We start from the raw sequence: 23,336 nt of genomic DNA on the forward strand, positions 1-23,336 counted from the left end.
TTTTACTGAACGTTTTCCTGGACCTATGAACATGATCAAATGGCTTTTCTCCTGTAATGTGTTAATGCATTTTATTACATTTGTTTATTTATTTTTTGAGACAGGGTCTCACTCTTGTTGTGCAGGCTGGAGTGCAGTGGCATGATCTTAGCTCATTGCAACCTGCTTCTCCTGGGCTCAGGTGATCCTCCTGCCTCAGCCTCCGAAGTAGCTGGAACTACAGGTGCATGCCACAAAACCTGGCTAATTTTTGTATTTTTAGTAGAGACAGAATTTTACCATGTTGGAACTCAAGTGTTCAGCTCACCTTAGCTTCCCAAAGTGCTGGGATTGAAGGTGTAAGCCACTGTGGCTGTTCCATTAGTTGATTTTTGAATGCTAAACCAATCTTGCATTTCTGGAATAAACCTAGCTTGGTCAAAGAATTACACTTTTTAATATATAACTGGCTTTATTTTTTATCTTGGGGAGTTTCACAACCATATTCATAAAAGAGATTCTCGTTTGAAATCATTAGGTTCTTGTTTTGCCCTCTTTAGAGTTTGGAATCATGGTTATACCAGTCTCACAAAGCAATCAGTAGTTATTTATTGTGTTTCTATTCTATGGAAATGGTTGATAAAGTTTGGGGTATTATCTTCCTTAAATGCTTGGTAGAGAGATCACTTAAGCCATCTGGCCTAAAACTTTTATTGAAGAGGGGTTTTAAATGATACAGTCAATTTTTTAATAATTATAGAACAATTATAGAAAAATAGAAATCTATTTTTGCATTTACCTATATTGTGAATGGTGTTTTATATTTAAACTTTCCAATTATTTGGTATAAAGTTGATCATATTATCCTGAGATATTCTAATGTCTTTAGACCTACTGACATATTTTTCCTCCTAATATTTGTTCTTGTGACCCTTGCCTTAATAAAAGTCTAGTCTTATTAGGAGTTTGCTAATTTTATAGCTGTTTCAAAGAGCTAAATTTAAACTTTAACTTTGCAATCCCTTTTCCTGAATGCTTATTTTCTATATCAGTTTCTTTCTTAACTCTTTTCACAGCTCTGCCTTTGAATGCTTACATCATTGATTTTTAGCTTGCTTTCTTTTTTTTCTCAGACCTTGCAGAGATGAATCTTATTTTCTAACAAATGCATTTAAGGCTGTACTTTTTCCTTCTAAGTTTTGCTTTTGGTGAATCACATAAGTTTTGATATGTTATATCTTTATTATCATTCAGGAATTGTTTTCTGAATTCAACTATGATTTTTCATTTGATCTATGAGATATTTATTAGTTTATTTCTTAATTTCCGTTTACATGGGAAATTTTCATTTTGTTATTGATTTTTGTTCCTTATTGTCAGAGAATGTACTTGGCACAATTTTAGTTTTTTGAAATTTGAAACTTCCTATATGTCCCAACATTTATCATTTTTACGTTTCATGAGTACTTAAAAAGCATGCACACATTTGAAGTTGTTGGGTACAGCATTTTATCTATGTCAATTAAGTAAAGTTTGTTAATCACATGGTTCAGGTTTTCTACATCCTTACTGATTTTTGCTTTTTTCATCAGCAAATGAGGTAAGTTACACGTTTCCACTTTGGTAGTGGATTTGTCTATTTCTTCTTTTAATCTTGTCAATCTTTGCTTTATATATTTTGTGGCTTTTCCGTTAGGTACCAATAAATGTAGAATTATCTTTTGTGTGTGTTGAATCTCTTATTATTATATAATGTCACTTTTTATTCCTAATGACATTTTTTGCTTTAAAGTCTACATCAGTGTAGAAAAAAATTTTTTTTTTTACTCTCTTAGGTTTAATACATGGGACCTATAAATTAAGCTGACAAAAGACAGATTAACAAGAGAAAAAGCACAGAAATTTTATTTAATGTTAATATTTTTACATGGCAAAGGAAACTTCATAGAAATAAAAACCCCAAAGAAGTGCATTGACTGGAGGTTTATATACTATTTTAACAAAGAGCAATAACTTGTGGAGACATAACAATACAAAAGAAAAAGGGATTTGAGCTAAGAGTGGAAGATTGTGGAAAGTGACTAAGAAATATATGGAGAAAACTAATGGAAGATAAGGGTTATTTTAGTGAGGTTTGTTTGTACAGATTTATCATGGCTTCAACTCCTTAACTCTGGTGATAAGAATGTTCTATTCCTGGCACAGGGAGGGCACCTTCCTTAGAGGCAATTTATGTCCTGTTTTAGGCATAAAGTTACAAGGAAGAGACCCCTTTCTGCATCTGCTGTTTCTCAATTTCCTTTAGCTCAAATAATCAACATGGCAAAGTGGCATATTTTGGGGTGATATGTTCTGATACCATTCATTGGCTTTATATTTTTTTGAGAAGATTTAGTGTTTTCATGTTATATCTTATTATATCTTTTTATTTTTAACTTATATATCAACATATATTTAATCATGTCTCTTATAAGCAGCCTTAGGTTTTCTTCAATCATTGAATTCTTGTTTATGAATTTCACATATTTATAACAACATTTAGAGTTCTTTTCTAAACTTAATCCATAAGGCTGATTTATTTCTTAATTTTCCCTTCAAACCAAATTTGTCTCTTAGTTGAATGGTACTCCCTTGAGGCTATCTGATACCAGGGGATTAGGTGTCAAGACTATGATTACTTTGAAATTTACCCCAGTGCTTAATTCCTCTGTTTAATTGAGAAACCTTAACTAGCTTTTTGTTGCTCAAAGCCTCTTTCAGTCTCATCTCTTACTCTTTGGAGTTCAGATTCTTTTGGCTTCTCCAACCCTACAAGAACCCAACTTTCTGTACTCTCCTGAATTGTTCTCAAATGAGCCAATTATTGTTGGAGCTGATCTCTTAACTGTAATAAGCCTTCAAACCCAGTGAGTAGCAACAACAGACTCTATTGACACTGTTTTCCAATTCCTTTTCCTAGAGCTACAGGACTTAGAGGCATTTAAAAAATGTTTACCATTTATGATATATCATCCAAGAAATTTACCATGTTTTGCCATTGCCTAATAAAGGAATCCATTTTCCATGCTCTGATATCAAATTCTAATCACTAAGCCAATGGAACATATTTTAAGTTTTTATTATGGCGACACCTCACGTCCAGTACTAGTTTCCATTTATTTACTTATTTATTGACAGGATTTTGCCCTGTCACCTAGGTTGGAGTAAAATGGCACCATCCTAGCTCACTGCAGCCTCGAACTCCTAGGCTCAAGCAATCCTCCTGGCTCAGTTGGAATTAAAGCATGAGCCACAGCATTCTCATCACCAGTACCAGTTTTCATTATAACTTCTATATTCAATTTTATAGCTGTAATAAATAGACCAGAAACTATGTAACAGCTCAACCTAAATTGTTGTTTTACATTCTTGTAAACAAGGGGGTTCTGTGGTGATGGAGGATGGGATGGTTGGGCAAGGCTGTATTCCAATTGTTTGAGGACCCTGGTTGGTGGAGGTTCTAGTTCCTTTAATACATGGTTTCCAAGGCTTCCATGTTGAGAAAAAGAGCAGAGGAAGAGGAAATGTGTAGAGCAATTCGAAAGGGTAGGACATTGGAATAGAGCAAAGTATAAGAAGAGTTTTGCGAGACAATGCAAGGTTGCCTATTGTGAGTAAGTTTTTCCCAGCCTCTCTGGTCATCCCTCAGATGAATTAAAAAAAAAAGCAGACTAATGTGGCTTGTGGGTGGTATATCCAGCTTGAACCTTTCCAGGTCTTTCCCAGGTTTTTTATTTCTTCTTTTTTTGTAATATGACATTTACTTCTGAGTTGGTTATACACCAAAACCCCTAAATAATTCTATTATTGTCTCCTATAATCAGCAGCTGTTATCTTTTAGGAAATAATAATGAAGAATATGGTCAAGAAACAAAATTCCTCACCAAGGATTTGGCCAAGTAAAGAAGAAAAAGATTGTAATTAGGAGTCTGAACTTTCTCAGTGCATCCACATGAAAGGGATCCAAGCAACTCACTGGACTCATTCTGTGCATAGTTATAAACTCCATGTTTAACAAGTGGATGCTTTGATTGCATATATGTAGTCATATATTGATGTTTTATTTTAAATATGCTAGCAAAATTATGAGGCTTTTTCATTTTCATTTTCGTTTTAAGTTCCAGGGTACATGTGCTGGATGTGCAAGTTTGTTACATAGGTAAATGTGTGCCATGGTGGTTTGCTGCACCTATCAACCCCATTACTTAGGTATCAAGCCCAGCATGCATTGGCTATTTTTCCTAATGCTCTCCCTCCCCTAACCCTACTCCCAACAGGTTCCAGTGTGTGTTGTTCCCCTCCCTGTGTCCATGTGATCTCGTTGTTTAGCTCCCACTTATAAGTGAGAACATGCGGTGTTTGGTTTTCTGTTCCTCCATTAGTTTGCTGAGGATGATGGCTTCCAGTTCATGCATGTCCCTGTGAAGGACATAATCTCATTCTTTTTTACGGCTGCATAGTATTCCATGGTATATACGTACCACATTTTCTTTGTCCAGTTTATCATTGATGAACATTTGGGTTGATTCCATGTCTTTGTTATTGTGAATAGTGCTGCAACGAACATATGTGTGCATGTATCTTTGTAATGGAATAATTTATATTCCTTTGGGTATATACCCAGTAATGGGATTACTGGGTCAAATGGTATTTCTGGTTCTAGTTCTTTGAGGAATCCACACCATCTTCCACAATGGTTGAACTAATTTACATTCCAACCAACTGTGTAAAAGCTTCCTATTTCTCTGCAACCTTGCCAGCATCTGTTGTTTGTTGACTTTTTAATAATTGTCATTCTGACAGGCATAAGATGGCATCTCACTATGGTTTTGATTTATATTTCTCTTATGATCAGTGATATTAAGCTTTTAAAATATTTATTGGGCATCTGAATTTCTTCTTCTGACAAATGTCTGTTCATGCCCTTTGCCCACTTTTTAATGGAGTAGATCTTTTTTTTTTTTTTTTTTAAATTTGTTTAAGTTCCTTGAAGATTCTGGACATTACACCTTTGTCAGATGGATAGATTGCAAAAATTTTCTCCCACTCTGTATGTTGCCTGTTGGCTCTGGTGATAGTTTCTTTTGCTGTGCAGAAGCTCTTTAGTTTAATTAGATCCCATTTGTCAGTTTTTGCTTTTTTTGCAATTGCTTTTGGTGATCTTGTCATGAAATCTTTGCCTGTGCCTATGTCCTGAATGGTATTGCCTAGATTTTCTTCTAGGGTTTTTATGGTTTTGGGTTTTACATTTAAGTCTTTAATCCATCTTGAGTTAATTTTTGTAAGGTGTAAGGAAGGGATCCAGTTTAACTTTTCTGCATATGGCTAGCCAGTTCTCCCAGCACCTTGTATTAAATTGGGAAACATTTCCCCATTTCTTGTTTCTCTCAGGTTTGTTGAAGATCAGATGGTTGTAGATGTAAGGCCTTATTCCTGAGTTATCTATTCTGTTTCATTGATCTATGTGTCTGTTTTTGTGCCTGTACCATGCTATTTTTGTTACTATAGCCTTGTAATATAGTTTGAAGTTTGGTAGCGTCAGGCCTCCAACTTTGTTCTTTTTGCTCAGGATTTTTTTGGCTTTATGAGCTTTTTTTTTGGTTCCACATGAATTTTAAAATACTTGTTTTAATTCTGTGAATAATGTCAACAGTAGTTTAATCAGAATAGCACTGAATCTATAAATTATTTTGGGCAGTATGGCCATTTTCACAATATTAATTCTTCCTATCCATAAGCATGAAATGTTTTTCCATTTGTTTGTGTCCTCTCTTATTTCCTTGAGCAGTGGTTTGTAGTTCTCCTTGAAGAGGTTCTACATTTGCCTTGTTAGTTGAATTCCTACATATTTTATTCTTTGTGTAGCAATCGTGAGTGGGCGATCATTCATGATTTGGCTCTCTGCTTGCCTGTTGTTGATATATAGGAATGCTTGTTACTTTTGCAGGTTGATTTTGTATCTTGTGACTTTTGCTGAAGTTGCTTATCAGCTTAAGAAGCTTTTGGGATCGGCCGATGGGGTTTTCTAGGCATAGGTTTATGTCATTTGCAAACAAAGACAATTTGACTTCCTCTCTTCATTTGAATACCCTATATATTTTTTTCTTGCCTGATAGCCCTGGCTAGAACTTCCAATTGTGTTGAATAGGAGTAGTGAGAGAGAGCATCCTTGTCTTGTGCCATTCTTCAAGGGGAATGCTTCTAGCTTGCACCCATTCAGTATGATATTGGCTGTGAGTTTGTCATAAATGGCTATTATTTTGAGGTATGTTCCGTCAATACTTGGTTTATTGAGAGTTTTAAACATGAAGAAATATCAGATTTTATTGAGGGCCTTTTCTGTGTCTATTGAGATAATCAGGTCATTTTTGTCGTTAGATCTGTTTATGTGATGAATTATGGCTATTGATTTGCATATGTTGAACCAGCCTTGCATCCTCGAAATGAAGCCTACTTGATCGTGGTAGATAAGATTTTTGATATGCTGTTGTATAAATGACACATTGTCATGCCTCTTAATACTAAAGTTTTGACTTTATGGTGTGATTTCTACATCTGTTTATCTTCTATAGAGCACAGAAAGCTAAGAATTCTACTGGTTGATAATGTCCTTTGGGCACAAATGTGGAAAAAGCCTCAAAAGACCACTGCGGCCAGGCACAGTGGCTCATGGCTATAATCCCAACACTTTGGAAGGCAGCGGCAACAGAATTGCTTCAGCCCAGGAATTCAGGACCAGCCCAGGCAATATAGGAAGACTGCCTCTACAACAACAAAAACAAAAACTTAGCTGAGTGTGGTGGCACATGCCTGTAGTCCCACCTACTGGGGAGGCTGAGTTGGACTTGAGCCTGGGAGTTCAAGGCTGCAGTGAGCCATGAGCATATCATTGCACTTCAGACTGGGCAACAGAGTGAGACCCTGCCTAAAAAAAAAATAAATAAAAAGACAATTGCTGCTTTATCTAATTAATGCCAGAAAGAAAAGCTACACGTTAAATTATTTCTAACCCAAACAGTAGCCCTGAAAAATTTCCTCCAGCATTTCCTTGGCTAATGTAATAATTTTTCAGAGTAATTTTACAAATGATTACGGTATTTTAAAAATACAATCAGAAGATTTAGGCAGGAAAATGGTTGTCTATGTCTTTTCTTTTCTTTCTTTCTTTTTTTTTTTTTTTGGGGATATGATCTCACTCTGTTGCCCAGGCTGGAGTACAGTGGCATGATCACAGCTCTCTGCAGCCTCAACCTCCCAGGTTCAAGCTATCCTGCCACCTCAGTCTCCTGAGTAGCTGGGACTGTAGGTACACATCACCATGCCAGGCTAGTTTTTATTTTTTGTTTGATGGAGATGGGGTCTCACTATGTTGCCCAGGCTAGTCTCGAGCAAAGAGACTGGGCTCAAGCAAATCTCCTCCTCAGCCTCTCAAAATGTTGGGATTACAGGTGTGAGCCATTGTACCCAGCAATCTTTCTGTTTTATAAATGAGGAAATCATGGCATGTTACTCTTTAAGGCTATTTTTTTTACAGTCTTAATGAGATTTAAACAATGAGCCAAGACTAAAATCTTGAACACTCAGAACTCAATTCTTAAGTAGAGAAATGCCTAGATAAGACAGAAAATGATAATCAAAATGCCATTATAATCTGAATACTCTTCAGTGTACAAATTGTTATAAAATGTATTGTCCTTTTTTACTTAATATGTTTTTGACTTTTTTTTTTTTTTTAAATACTGTGTCTTGCTTTTTTGCCCAGGCTGGAGTACAGTGGTGTGATCTCGGCTCACCACAACATCCACCTCCCGGGTTCAAGTGATTCTCCTGCCTCAGCCTCCAGAGTAGCTGGGTCTATAGGTGTACGCTACCATGCCCAGCTAATTTTTGTATTTTTAGTAGAGATGATGGGGTTTTACTTTGTTGGCTAGGCTGGCCTCAAACTCCTGACCTCATGATCTGCCTGCCTCAGCCTCCCAGGGTGGTGGGATTACAGGCGTAAGCCACTGTACCCAGCCTCTTTTTGACTGTTTATTTCCTTTATTATTTCTAGATTCTATGAATATTTGAAACATATCTTCTATGGGAGAACATATTTGAAAAAAATTTAAGCAACTGTAAACCCATGATGTTACTAAGGGTTTGCAAAGGGCTCATTCTACTTATTTTCTTTATTTTTCCCAATTGAGAAATGTTTCAACTATAAGTGATTCATATTTTATCTTCCTACTTAAATTCTCTATTTAATATATAGCATATTTTAAGTAGTTAGAATAAGCTATCTGCTTTAACATATAGTCTCCTTTCCACTGTGGCTCAAATGTGAACTTTATGCCTCACTTATATAAAAAGCCTAAGAAGGTTATAGGCCAGGCGTGACGGCTCATGCCTGTAATCCCAGCACTTTGGGAGGCCAAGGTGGGTAGGTTGCTTGAATTCAGGAATTCGAGACCATCCTGGGCAGTATGGTGAAACCCCATCTCTCTAAATAATACAAAAATTAGCAGGGCATGGTGGTGTGCACCTGTGGTCCTAGCTACTTGGGAGGCTGAGGGGAGAAGATCACTTGAGCCTGGGAGGTAGAGGTTGCAGTGATCTGTGATCACACCACTGCACACCAGCCTGGGTGACAGAGCCAGGCCCTTCTCAAAAAAAAAAAAAAAAAAAATGGTTCGAGGTAGGTAGAATATTGGGTGGCTTTTTCACATAGTCAGGTGGGGACCTAGGTGGGGACCTCGGCTGATAGAGGCTTTGGCATTCTCATCCCATGGCTCCCAAGGTCACCTGGGGATTGGCATTGAATTTTTGAAAGAAATACAGGACACACATCACCTTTGTGCATACTTCTTTGGCTAGAACTGAGGCAAATAGTCCTACCGATGCAAATAGTCCTACCTCACTGGAAAGAAGCCTCATAAAGATGGTTCAGCTATGTGTCCTGGGAAAAGAGGAGGAGCTGGGATTTGGTGAGCAGCTTATAATTTTCACCATGTTTTCCCCTTCTCTTCCTGATTTGCTGCTGCATAGTCTTTCCAGCCTCTGATATGTTTCCTCTGATGTGGATTCACTTTAGCTTTAGATTCTATTTTCTACATTTTCTTTACCTTCACTGCCTGTTACTGAATCATGAAGCCAATGCCCTATATTTCAGGTTTTTGTGTGGCATCCTCTTCCAATATATTTTTTTTGTGTGTGTGTCAAGTAGGATAACTACTGTCAGAAATATGTTCTGAAATGTTTATTGGCTCGAACACAAGAAGGGGATTATTTCTTGCTCACACTGTCAGGATAAGGTGGTTCCTGATTGCTGGGGGTCTTTGAGTCACACAGCCATTTAAGGATTCTAGCTGATGGGAGTCCTGCTTTCTTTGACATGTGGCTTCCAAAGGCTTCATGGTGAAACAAAGGCAGAGGTATAATAAACACAAGTGTGAAGGGAAAACAGGAACAAGAGGTGTAAGAAGAGGGAGAGCCAGACTAAGTGAAGATGCTCCATGTGGACGAATTGCTCTTAATTTCTGGTAATAGTGACTGAAACACCATTAAGGTTGGATGATTTCAAAGGGCAGACCAGGATTACATGATAAGCTTCCCAGGTATTTTTTAGTTTTTCACGGGACTTCTTTCTGGCCTACTCTATTATCACATGCTGAGACTACTAAGAAGTTTCATTCTTTTGTGCAGTGATAAGAAGGGATTCCCTTCAAATTCCGTTGAAAAGAGAAGAGCCCCAGAAAACCTCAAGCTCAGTGCCAATAATTAGATAAGGTAAGGAAGTTAGGATTGCAAATCATCAGCTGTGGATTATCATTTATATCTAGAGATACTGTTCTTGCAATGGAGTCACTTTAACTTGGGATTCCATTTTCTACAATTTATTTACTTTCACTTTTAAAATGCAGGGAGACAAGAAACGTGAAGTTTTCACTCAATATATGGGCTTTATGGACTGAATATATGTAGTCATATATTTATCTTCCTGAGAAAAGATGAGGCAAAATATATTCTCTATGCCTATAAATTGAATGTATATAATGATTTTTTTTTTAATTTTTAAATTTTTGAGATGGGGTCTTACTCTGTTGCCCAGGCTGGAGTTCAGTGGTGCAATCACAGCTCACTGCAACTTCTGCCTCCTGGGCTCAAGTGATTCTCCTGCCTCAGACTCCCAAGTAGTGGGAACTACAAGCAAGCACCACCATACCCGGATAATTTTTTGTATTTTTAGAAGAGACAGGGTTTCATCATGTTGCCCAGGCTGGGTATATAATTATTTCTACCATCTGCTATGTACAATGTGCTATAGAAAACAGATAGCTACATTTTTTTTATTAATCAGAAACTTGAAGGAGCCTTTTTAGACAAAAGGTTCATTATTTAGTTATTGCTAGAAAGACAATCTTTCAATCAGCCACTCAAAAATTCAAATTATAGCTGTTGAAAGGTATCTTCTAGTGTGATATTGGCTTATTTTAAGTCATGTGATTTTCCAAAGCCCTTTTACAACTAACATCTAACTCTCTCACTCCAACAACCTGCCAATTGAGAACAGTGAGACAAGTTTCAATCATTTTAGGAGGTTTACTTGCCGAAGTTAAGGACGTGCACTCAGGAGACAGGTCTATGCCTTTTTCCAAAGATGATTTTGAGGGCTCCAAATTTAAAAGGGAAAGGATGGGATATTGAGAAGTACAGTTTTCATGTAAGAGACGGTAAGAAAAAAATAGTCATTCATGCCTTTTTCTGGCTCAGTGAATCTGCATTTTTTGCGTACGATGACATAGACAAATGGGGCAGAGGAAAAATGCAGGAAATCTGTATTTTTACATAAGATAACATAGACAAAATTGGGCAGGGAAAAACCAGAAATGCATTTGTGTCTGGGGGGCAGGGGGGTGACTGCACCTGTAAAGTTAAGCTATCAATTTACATTGACATGGTAAACATTTTTTTTTTTTTTCTTTTGAGACAGAGTCTTGCTTTGTCACCCAGGCTGGAGTGCAGTGGCATGATCTAGGCTCAACATAACCTCTGCCTCCTGGGTTCAAGCAATTCTCTTGCCTCAGCCTTCTGAGTAGCTGGGATAATAGGCGTCTGCCACCATGCCTAACTAATTTTTGTATTTTTAGTAGAGACAGGGTTTCACCATGTTGGCCAAGCTTGTCTCGAACTCCTAACTTCAAGTGATCTGCCTGACTCACCCTCCCAAAGTGCTGGGATTAAGGCATAAGCCACCACGCCTGGCCTGCCATGGTGAAATTGTAACAGAAACACCTTGGAGTAGAGTTGTTGGAGCGCACTAGGAATTTATTTGTGGGTAAAATAAGGGGGAGGCGTGTAGCTTTTCATCTTGTAGTCATTTTATTTAGGAACTAAAAGAGGAGGCAGGTTTGCATGACCCAGGTCCCAGCTTAACTTTTTGTTTTGGCTTAATGAGTTTGGAGTCCCAAGATTCTTTTTTTTTTTCCTCACAAACCTGAAGAGGTAGGGCAAGAGAACTGTTGTTATCCTTGCTTTTCACCAGACTTTTTTTTTTTTTTCCTTAAGAGATGAACAGAAACTAGCCCTGGAAAACAAAGAATGGAAGACTTCTTTGCTAGTTTCAACCAATGGCCTGACTCTGTGACCAGACTCCCTGCCCTTTTCAAGACTTCAACATAACAGTCGACTAGCTCACAAATCATTCCTTCCTGATAAATGAGCACTGTCGACAGACTGGTTCTGGCTGGTTTTTAGATGCTGTGCACATAGCACTTTTATGTTCTGTTTGACCTTTTGACATATGGAGCCCAATTTTACTGCCTTTTAATGTTGTCTCTACCCAAAAGTGAACATGGGTCATATGTAACATGTGTATTTATTCAGCCTGCATGCATGTGTGTGATCTTCCCTCAGGAATATTCATAGAGCCTTATGTAACCTGTTTCTTGGGAATAAAAGCTTGGAGTCACAAAGTAAATGAGTATTCAAGCAAAGGATCTCTCAGCAAGGCAAATTTACTTCTGCAGAAGGGTGCTCTCAGGGCTGGTTGCCACGAGAGCACACCAAACAAAGAAGGGAAGAGGTTTTTATTTCTAATGCAGTTTGTCCCTGTTACTGTGTCCTGCCTCTATTGGCTGGAGTTGGACTGCACAATTTAAGTTGAACCCAATTGGTTAACTTGAACAGCACAGGGGTGTGCATAATGAGGAGGGAAGGGCAGTTTTGGTGAGAAGAGCCATTGTGGCAGGAGGGGTAATTTACAGAGGAGTAGCAGATGTGGCTTGTAGATTAGGACTGGAGGGAAAGTTGTTTACTGAAACCAGGGCAAGGAGGCACAAAGGGTAAGGAAGTCTGGCCTTGAAAGCAGGGAGCAAAGAACAAGGGAACTAACTAAACCCTTTGAGGAGGAACTTCTTGTATTTGACACTGTTTAATATGTATACTTGGCCAACTCATTCAGCATTAATTCCTGTTCCATTTCCCCTCCCTTAAAGTGTCTGCCCTTCAGGCTCTGCTGGAGGCTCTGCTTCCCAGTCTGTCAGGATGACCACCTTGCTAACTGTAACCCTTTATGAAGAAGTCAAATCTCCTTTCTAAATTTATATATTGTGTGATTTTTCAGTTGACAGTGTTTTTGTTTTTTTAGATTGAGTCTTGCTCTGTCACCTAGGGTGAAGTGCAGTGACGCAATCTCAGCTCACTGCAACCTCTGCCTCCCAGGTGCAAGTAATTTTTGTGCCTCAGCCTCCCAAGTAGCTGGGATTACAGGTGCACTCCACCATGCTCAGCTAATTTTTTTATTTTTAGTAGAGGTGGGGTTTTGCCATGTTAGTCAGGCTGTTCTTGAACTCCTGACCTCCAGTGATCTGCCCACCTTGGCCTCCCAAAGTGCTGGGATTACAGGCATGAGCCACCATGCCTGGACTTGTTGATAGGCTTTTGAAAAGGCAATTTATAATTTTTATTTTTTTCCACTGATTAATATGATTATATATTAATATAAAAAGAAATGATCAACATTTTATACAGTGTGCTTTTTTTTTTTTTTTTTTTTTTTTTAGAAATTCTGGAGCAAGGAATTACTTCATATTTCCAGAAAAGTACAACATTGCAGATCGAAAACAAAACTACTATTTAGAGAACAGCTGAACCTTCAGATTAAGTTGACTTCCACTAGGTTGCAGAATTGAAGATTCCTCTGATGTCAAGATAGGGTCAAAAATCAGTGGGTAAAACTTTGCAGATTGCTTGTGCTTGTTCCAGTCTGTTGCACTAATAAACCCACAGGCTGTATTCTTCATTGCTCACAAGCACATGGTCTTCAGAGTCACTAAACTTCTTCCTGCCTCCAGACCATCATCATAACATAACATCTGATGATTAAGAATAGAGCATGCCTATGCAAAACATGGCGCTGATCTGATGTTGATACTTTATACCATAGTTGAGAACTCCCAATATAAATTCTTCCTCCAGAGGGGAAAAAAGGGTAAATTTCCAATTTGCTGGGCAACATCTTTATAATTTATCAGGTCTAGTGGCCCTTCAAGACTTTTTTCTCTCAGAGAATTTCAGTTTTTCAATGGCCCCCACAGATTGTGTTCGAATTCTGCAATCTGAATTATTGTTGCTTTGTGCTGAGCGCTTGGTGGAATCTGTGCTGAGACTGGCCATAGTGCTGGATCACGGAAAAACCCCTGATTTTGTTACTTTGGGAACTGCTACTACTATGCCATGTTTTGCCTTTCTGAAAAAACCACAGCTTGATCCAGAGACGATCCCCATAGAATTGAATACTATTTTATTGCCTTCAAAGTTTCCATAGACAGTGGTCTGCTCAGTGAGCCTCCTTCCTTTCTGATATGGTGAATTCTTTTCAAAGAAACATTGTACTCCTGGTGGCCATGGGCCCATCCCTGGGGTGGTGGGGTGATCTGTGTTGGAGCCAAAGTGCTTATATTTTTTCAAAATATTCATAACATTAGTATTTTTTATTAGAAAATATCAAATATTATAATATATATCTTCCTTGTAAACATTGGTTACATCTTTTTATACATTTTAGTGTGCACATATAAAAATTATAAGTATAAATATTTAAATGTACTTTATAAATGTATAAAATATTTTGTAAATTTATAAATATACTTTGTACATGTATACAAGTATACAAACATAGCATATATTTTGTATATTTTACTGTTCTATTACCTTTTAAAACTTAACATATTATACACTAAACATTTAAAATTTTTCACAGTTTATCTGTAAAAAGTCCTCTTTATTAATAGAGAAGTTGAGTGCCTTAACAATTTGTTGATTAACGAGACCAAGAGAGTGAACAGGGACCAGATTTACCTGCCCACCTGAAAAAACTAAATCCATGCAATCTACATAACACTGGACATCGAGCAATGAAGACAGTGATCTGTTTTTAACAGAGATGGTGACATACAAGTGAATTGAATAGGGATATTTTGGAGACCAGTTGATATTTTTTAGGTCATTGAGAGTGCCAATCCCTGCAATTGCATTATTTTGCTTGGGGGATGGCAATTTCAAGGGTCTCCACTTTGCTTTTCCTACTACAATGGATTTCATATCACAGGCTACCTAGTGGGGGTGAAATAGAAAGCCTCAGACCTCATCAGAACCTAGGAAGTAATGAGTGTCATGGTAGCCTCCAAAAGATAAGCAGGAGAGTGGGGAATGGCCTTCATGCAGCTCCTCTCATGCCTTCCATGTGCAAATGTTCTGAAAGGACCACAGGTATTCTGCCAAGACTTAGATCAGATCAGCTGCAGTTAAGTTCTGCCTCTGGGGTCTATGTGGAGACATGTATGGGAGGCCAAAATATGCCACCCTAGAATATGCTTCTTTGGCATAAGGATTATTTTCAGAAATAGGAGACATAGGAGAAGCTCTAAAAACAGAGTAGAAGTTACTTCTTGGTTAGGAAAGTTTACATTTACAAAGGAAATCTCTATTCATAAGGATGTCTCCCTCTCTGAACCAGGAAAAGAAGGATGATTCTAAATCACAAGGGACTCTTATCAATGGAGAATACAGCTCAAATCTGCACAGCAAACCTTACTCTTGTTTACCATGTTCTTCCTGGTCATCCCCGTAACTGACTTTCCCACATTCTTCTTTCTTTGTCTTTAGCTGGAGATGGTATTTAACTTTGAAGTCTCAACCACCTCTTGGAGAGTTATTCATTTCTCTGAGTATCTCCCATATGTGTGTACATATATATGTACACACACACACATATATGCATGTGTGTGTATATATGCTAATAAACTTCTATTTTTCTCTCGCTATATACATGCTAACCAACTTCTGTTTTTCTCTTGTTAATCTGTCTTTTGTTACAGGGGCCCCAGAGGATCTGGGTAGGGGAAACTTAGACGGATATTGGAAAAATTACGTTTTCCTCCTTTACACATACAAATACATCAGGGTGCCCTGGCAGAATCATTTTCCAACAGAAACAAGAATTATCAGAGGTTTTAGTGCCTGGCGAGGAATGCTTCCATCCCCTAAATCAATTAGGATTCCATGAATTGAAAGTTGGGGATGTTACGTAGCCACCACAGGCTTCCCGATGCCACCGGGTAAAAGATGAAAATGATGCTATCTAGTATTCAGTAGACAAAATTATATATAAATAACAGTAGCTTTCTGTAATAGGTAATAATCAGTAAATAAAATTTAATGGGAAAGGATTACTTTCACAGTTACAACAACAAGTATAAAACTGAATAAATGGAAGGATAAAATATGGTCCTTTATGAGAAGAATTTATGTTTTCAATATTCTTATTGAATAATTTGCTCCAAATTATTCAATAAGAGAACTTGATAAGACAATTTGATTATTAAAACATTTTAAATTAATGATCAATTTATTTACAATTAAAAAACTTTTATTTTAGGTTCGAGGGTACATGTGAAGGTTTGTTATATAGGTAAACTCATGTCGCAGAGGTTTGTTGTATAATTTCAACACCAATAGGTATTTTTTCTGCTCCTCTCCCTCTTCCCATCTTCCACCCTCAAGTAGACCCTAGTGTCTGTTGTTCCCTTCATTGTGTTCAAGAGTTCTCATCAATTAGCTCCCACTTATAAGTGAGAACGTGCAGTATTTGGTTTTCTGTTCCTGCACTAGTTCGCTAAGGATAATAGCCTCTAGTTCTATCCATGTTCCTTAGACATGATCTCATTCTTTTTTATGGCTGCATACTATTCCATGGTATATATGTACCACACTTTCTTTATCCAGTGTGTTATTGATGGGCACTTAGGTTGATTCCATATCTTTGCTATTGTGAATAGTGCTGCAATGAACATTTGCATGCATATGTCTTTATGGTAGAATAATTTATATTTCTCTGGGTATGTACCCAGTAATGGGGTTGCTGGGTTGAATGGCAGTTCTGCTTTTATTTCTTTGAGGAATTGCCCCACTGCTTTCCACAATGGTTGAACTAATTTACACTCCCACCCACTGTATACAAATGTTCGCTTTTCTCTGCAACCTTACTAGCATCTGTTATTTTCTGACCCTTTAGTAAGAGCCATTTTGACTGGTGTGAGATGGTGTCTCATTGTAGTTTTAATTTGCATTTCGTTAATGACCAGTGATATTGAAGCTTTAAAATATGCTTGTTGACCACCTGTATGTCTTCTTTTGAAAAGTGTCTTTTCATGTCCTTTGCCCACTTTTTAATGGGGTTGCTTTTCTCTTGTAAATTTGTTTAAGTTCCCTGTAGATGCTGGATATTACATCTTTTGTAGATGCGTAGTTTGCAAATATTTTATCCCGTTTTGTAGATTGTCTGTTACTCTGTTGATAGTTTCTTTTCCTGTGTAGAATTTCTTAAGTTTAATTAGATCCCATTTGTCAATTTTTGCTTTTGTTGTGATTGCTTTTGTCTTTGTCATAAAATATTTGCCTGTTTCTATGTCCAGGATGGTAGTGCCTAGGTTATTTTCCAGGAATTTTATAGTTTTGGGCTTTACATTTAAGTCTTTAATTGATCTTGAGTTGATTTTTGTATATAGTGTAGGGAAGGGGTCCAGGTTCAATCTTCTACATATGGCTAGCCAGTTATGGCAGCACCATTTATAGAATAGGGAGACTTTTCCCCATTGCTTGTTTTTGTCAACTTTGTCAAAGATCAGATGATTGTAGGTGTGTGGTCTTATTTCTGTGCTCTTCGTTAGGTTCCATTGGTCTATGTGCCTTTTTCTGGTACCAGTACCATGCTGTTTTGGTTGCTGAAGCCCTGTAATATAGTTTGAAGTTGGGTAATGTGATGCCTCCAGATTTGTTCTCTTTGCTTAGGATTGCCTTGACTATTTGGGCTCTGTTTTGGTTCCATATGAATTTTAAAATAGTTTTATCTAGTTCTGTGAAGAATGTCATTGGTGGTTTGATAGGAATAACATTGAATCTATAAACTGCTTTGGGCAATATGGTCATTTTAATGATATTGATTCTTTCTACCCATAAGCATGGGATGTTTTTACATTTGTTTGTGTCATCTCCGATTTCTTTGAGCAGTGTTTTGTAATTCTCATTGTAGAGATCTTTTACCTTTCAGGTTAGCTGTATTCCTAGGTGTTTTATTCTTTTTATGGCAGTTGTGAATGGGATCACACTCCTGATTTGGCTCTTGGCTTGGCTGTTGTTGGTGTATAGGAACGCTAGTAATTTTTGTATACTGATTTTGTATCCTGAAACTTCTCTGAAGTTGTTTATCAGCTGAAGGAGCTTTTGGGCTGAGACTTGGGGGCTTTCTAGATATAGAATCAATGTTGTCTGCAAACAGGGAAAGTTTGACTTCCTCTTTGCCTATTTGGATGCCCTTATTTCTTTCTGCTTCCTGGCTGCTCTAAGACTTCCAATACAATGTTGACTAGGAGCGGTGAGAGAGGGAATCCTCGTCTTGTACCTGTTTTCAAGGGGAACTCTTCTGTCTTTTGTGCATTTGTATAATGTTGGCTGTGGGTTTGTCATAAATGCTCTTATTATTTGTTCCCTCAATACCCAGCTTATTGAGAATTTTTAACATGAAGGGGTGTTGAATTTTATTAAAAGCTGATGCGACTGTTTTAAAATGGCAATGAAAAACTTTGGAGAAGAAGTGTGATGTGGAGTTTCCACAGGAGTAGTCCGTTTAGTGGGACCACAAGCACACTGGGTAGCTAGCTGCAGGAGGGTCTGAAGGAATGAGATAAGAATGAGCTAAATGAACATTATAATGTTCTTGCTTGTTTCCTGAATTGCAAAAATGTTTTTGAAATTCTTCTCAAAGGTGTCCTGTACTTGAATTCCCAGTGTGATGAATTTATCTTCCTGAAAAAGCAAAGACAAACAAAAATAAAAACAACTGTGCAATGTGCTGAGACACCCAGTGTTGCAGGTGATCCAGGGCCTCGTTTTAGGCTGTCCCAAATGTTAAGTGAGCATTAATCCATTTAAGAGTTGCTTATGTTCCCTGATAATTATTTATCTTTATCTGGAAGACAGAGAAGCCAAAATAGTACTACACTGAAATCCCATTCCTGATCAAAAGCTTATGGGTTAATTTAAATTTTAAAATTTTAGTTGTGTGATTTTTACGCACAGCATTTTTCGGTAACCTTATGATAGTACAGAAATGTTTAAGACAATGATGCCTTCCTTTCTCTTCACTCTCACCCTTTGTCATAATCCTTGTTAATTTCTGAAACAGTGCCAGGAAATTCAGATATAAAGACCTTTGATTTGGTATCTTCTTCTAGAGAAGGAAAACACTTTAAATGCCTTAAAAGTTCACTTCTACTTCCAGTAGAAACAAATGGGTCTGCATCCTACTGTTCTCTACGGTGAAAACAAACCATCTAGAAGTGAGTCAACCCTGAGGTTCTAGGGTCATGTTTTTAATGACACCTTTCAGTTTGTTATTTTCCCCACATCCACCACAGGGCTTTTAGGATACTTCCAGGGTTTGTGCTTGTATAGGCTTGTCACATGATAAGGGCCATTGTAACATTTGCCTAATATAAAAAGATGAGAGGGAAAGTGACTTTAAAGAAGAGAAAAGGAAGCAGGGAGAGCCACTCACGCTGTAAAATTCCTTGTGATTATGAAAGATGAGACGCATATCCTGCACGAACTCCTCCACTCGGGAGTACACCTGCTCATTCAGTCTTCTCTTGACTTTGTTTAACCACATGGGCTTCTGTGGGCCCCAAGACCCCTCTCTGTTCTGCTGAGAAAAGGACCAAAGTGAGTTTATCAGCCTAGTGCCAAGCCTGCCTCCCATAGACTCCCACTATTATGGAATAAAGGTTTGTTGGCTGCCCCATTTGTAGGTTGAAATCCTAACCCCCCCGTGAAGGTGCTAGGAGGTGGCGCCTTTGGGAGGTGATGAGTTAAGAAGGGTGGAGCCCTCATACGTAGGATTAGGGCTCTTATAAAAGAGACTCCAGAGAGTTCTCTCCATCTCTTTCTGCCACTTAGGAGCAGGTGGCTCTCTGCAACCTAAAAGGCAGCCCTCTCCAGAACCCAACCCGGCTGCCACCCTGATCTTGGACACGTAACCTCCATAACTGTGAGAAAAGCATTTTTGTTGTTTAAGCCACCTAATCTATGATAAATTTTTATAGTAGCCTGAACTAAAAACTCATCAACAAGGCAAATAGAATGGCACCTGGTACCACGGATTTCGGATCACAGATCTGAAAAATGCCAGTTTAAGCTTTTTTTTTTTTTTTTTTGGTTGTTACTTACATAATATGGTTTTGAGGCAAAAAAGGGGCTTTTTGAATCAGAGTAGACCTTCAAGAGAAGGAATTCACATTTCTGCAAAAGATGGAGGACATTTCAAGTTAAATGCAGTTTAGAGAGAAAGAGCTCTTATGCATGCCCAAAGAGAACACGTGACTCCCAAACCTGTGGACTCTTTGAAACAAACATGGAATGGGGATTTTCTTTGGACCAGGGGATTTTCTTTGGAATATGAAGTTTAGCGTTATGTCATGGAGGAAAGCACACCACAGGCCAGCAGTTTGCCTTTGGGCTCTATTCCTTGAGCTCTTTTCAAGACTGTGCTTCTCCTGCCCAGGTGAACAGAAAAAAGGAGGCTTCAAGTTCACGTTTTTAACTCACCAACTGCTCCTCGGGCAGCATCTCCCTCATCAGGACTTCAGATTCCTGATGCCATGCTTGGCTTTCTGGGCATCTTTCCTGAATAGCCTTTATCCTGCAGAAGATGCAACTCCACGGGTCCCTGAGAGATTGGGCATAAAATGAGCAATGGCAAGTTCTGTGAATCAGCCGCCATTCCTACCGTTGTTCAAATTCTCTGCTCAAGAATGATTGGTGGTTTCCACCTTGTATCCAACTTCTTTCTTGGAGGCCTCTGCACTAGAGCCCCGTTTGGACTCAATAGCCAAAGGCATGACCTCCCACCAATATCGGTAGCAGGGGTGATCATCTGTTTGGTGAAGTGCCCAGTAAGTGATGGAATCTCATTCACCTCAAAACTTGGGGTCGCCACTGGGAACTTAATAGTGAGACCTGTTTGCCAGTCAGTTATTATAAATGAATGCCTTAAGCACAGTCTTAGGCCTCAATGAGTCAATCAGATCATAGAAAAATCAGAAAACAAGGACTTGTTTCTCAACTTTACTGAGTAAGCACAGAGCACAGGCTATAGGCCCTCTCCCTTGGCCCTGCTATATCTTATACCTAGAATCTGTGCTGCAGAAACTTCTTGAAAAGGAAATCTCTGGACAGGGTGTCAGATATCTTCCATGTGCTCCAAGATTCATTCTCCAACCTTTTCTACCAGGCTGTCTGCTAGAAGGCTTTTGATAATCAGGCAAGCACAATGACCCAACCTAGTGATGCCAGCATCTCCTTGGCCGTGTAGTGCTTGCTCAAGGAGCCTGTTACAAAGTGCTCCTTTGAGAAGACTTTGCATCTCTGGTGCAGAGATGGGGTCTATCCATGGGTTCAACAAAAAAGCTGATTTTTCTTCTGCCTCTGCAGATTGCCCAACTGGTCAAAAGCAGAGGTTTATGCTGATCCCCTGAGATGACACCCTGGGAGCAGGTGGATCACATTAGCTTCCTCCATTATGAAAGAGCAATGCTCTTCCCTCATAGAGACAGATACATTCCTGGTAGAGATCATCCTTTCAGCCTTAATAATTCTGTCCACGACACCACTCACAGAGCACCTTATTAATCTCCATGGTATCCTGCACACCATCACCTCTATCCAAAGGGGCATTTTTTAGCAAAGAAAGTGGGCAGGGGACTTATACCTACAGAATTCACAGGTCTCGACATGTGACCTGTGACTAAGTCGGTTGGCTTGATAAACTGCTGCAGCACTGGCTTTACCTGCTGTGTGATGGTCCCACAGCAGATGGCATATCCTTTAAACCAGCTGGCAGTGTATGATGGCATCACCCCATCAGAGGGCATGAGTCTGGGAGCCAAGTAGGGGAGGTGGAGGTTGACACCTCTTACTATTGCACCCAATAACCACTCAAAGAGTTTTTGCTTCCCATTAATCTGCTGCTGCCAGCACTGTTCAACAGCTTTGAATAATATTTGTGGATCCTGATACCAAGGAGCATACTCCTTATGCATCAAGACACTTGTAACCAGGGACAGAAACTCTACAGAGTATGCATGAGTGGTGGGAGGAGCTGTACCACAAGAAGGAGGGCTCAGGGAAGGGAACACATCTTACTCACTTATTAGCTTCCACAGGCGGGATGTGGCAGTGTTCATGAAAGGATCGTGGGCAAGTGTCACAGCAAAACAGCGTTCCTCCTTTGTTGCACACCTTACAAATATTTGAATTTCCCGGCTAGAAGGGGAGATAATGTAGACATCACTGAAATCAGTGAGACCCTGGGACCCTAGAATATGTGACCTTTTTATGTATCAAGGGCACACTTGTAAATTTCTCTCCTTGAAATATTAAAGATTACTGAGTGGAGGTCTCAGAAAACATTTTGGTCTGCAGAAAAGTTCAGGAGATAGAGGTTGTGTGTCAGGCCAGAAAAGTTTTCTTTATGAAAGCAGAGATTCTGACATGACTAGTGACAAAAATAGGATGAATTGGAGACAATTTGATCAATTTATTATACAGCTGGCAAAACCAGGCCCAGAGATAGTGTCTTTTCGGCCAGGCGCGGTGGCTCAAGCTTATAATCCCAGCACTTTGGGAGGCCGAGGAGGGTGGATCATGAGGTCAAGAGATCAAGACCATCCTGGCCAACATGGTGAAACCCCGTCTCTACTAGAAATACAAAAAAATTAGCCGGACGTGGTGGTGTGCGCCTGTAGTCCCAGTTACCCAGGAGGCTGAGGCAGGAGAATTGCTTGAGCCTGGGAGGCAGAGGTTGCAGTGAGTTGAGATGGCGCCACTGCACTCCAGCCTGGTGCCTGGTGACAGAGCGAGACTCTGTCTCAAAAAACAAAACAAAACAAAAAACAAACAAGCAAAAAGCAGTGTCTTTTCTAGCTGTCTATGTTGTATTCTTTAAACTGACTTGTCAAAGGGTGATTTACTGAGAAATTAATATGATGGAATAAACTTCTGAGATATCACTACAACCCACACTCTTGCCATAAGCAAAAATGAGTTGAAGAAAGGGCTTGGGGAGGAGTTCCTGGATGTCAGTTCTCTGCTTGGAGGGCTCTGGGCCTGCAGCAGTACCTCTGGGAGGGAAAATCCATGGGCAAGTTGATCAGGTGGGCACCAGGGAGTACAAGGTTTTTTGCTTTTTGCTCTGGGAACCTGGAGGAAGAGCCCCCATGACTTAGTCAACTTGGCATGTTGTAATTTCTTGGCATGGTGTGGTAATTTCTCTTCATCTACAAAATCACTATACAAAGAAGAGTCTAAAGTCACAGATATGAGAAAATTCTAGGCTGTAAGATACATCTTGCCCATATGTTCCCTTTCAGTGGTAGAATTTGAGGGGCCTATTTGGAGCCATTCCTTGGGCACATCTCCACAGGGAGTGCCTGAGCTTGCCCTGGTGTGGGACCTTGTAACTGTTTCTCCTTTTGTTGTAACAGATGAAACTCAGTAGTTTATTAGATTATTTATGCATCATTTCCTTGGTAACCATTTTATAACCTGTGAATTTCAAATGTTCACCTAATAAGAACCTTAAATTAGCTACATGGGTATTTTCACCAGTAACTCAGAAGATTCAAGTGTTTTCATTAAATCAACAATGTTAAATTAGTCTTTCTTATTAAAAGAAAGATCATTTTGTTTGGCTGGGTTTATAGTTTTTTTTTTTTTTTTTTTTT

At 38.8% G+C, this 23,336-nt stretch overlaps 1 protein-coding gene and 1 pseudogene across 12 annotated transcripts in view; both read right to left on the minus strand.

Annotated features, from left to right (window-relative positions):
- Window positions 1-13,034: 13,034 nt before the first annotated feature.
- On the minus strand, window positions 13,035-16,705 carry LOC108304772 (annotated as a pseudogene). The gene has a single exon (XR_001825412.1). The product of XR_001825412.1 is annotated as an integrin beta-1-binding protein 1-like (transcript).
- Window positions 16,706-17,059: 354 nt separating this feature from the next.
- Window positions 17,060-23,336, minus strand: part of LOC108304765 (nuclear autoantigen Sp-100) — a 112,972-nt gene continuing 106,695 nt past the window's right edge. For 9 of the 11 annotated variants that reach the window (XM_017529067.2, XM_017529064.2, XM_017529066.2 and 6 more), the window contains 5 exons: window positions 21,761-21,876; window positions 20,161-20,281; window positions 19,783-19,854; window positions 19,115-19,261; window positions 17,060-18,363 (listed from right to left, as the gene is read on the minus strand). In XM_017529067.2, the coding sequence (XP_017384556.1) occupies window positions 18,253-18,363; window positions 19,115-19,261; window positions 19,783-19,854; window positions 20,161-20,281; window positions 21,761-21,876 (567 nt within the window). In that variant the 3' untranslated portion in view covers window positions 17,060-18,252. The remainder of the gene's footprint in view (window positions 18,364-19,114; window positions 19,262-19,782; window positions 19,855-20,160; window positions 20,282-21,760; window positions 21,877-23,336) is intronic. The other 2 variants (XM_017529063.2, XM_017529057.2) reach the window with 1 other exon arrangement.

Source organism: Cebus imitator, unplaced genomic scaffold (assembly GCF_001604975.1).
Source record: "Cebus imitator isolate Cc_AM_T3 unplaced genomic scaffold, Cebus_imitator-1.0 Scaffold57, whole genome shotgun sequence".
Classification (NCBI taxonomy): domain Eukaryota; kingdom Metazoa; phylum Chordata; class Mammalia; order Primates; family Cebidae; genus Cebus; species Cebus imitator.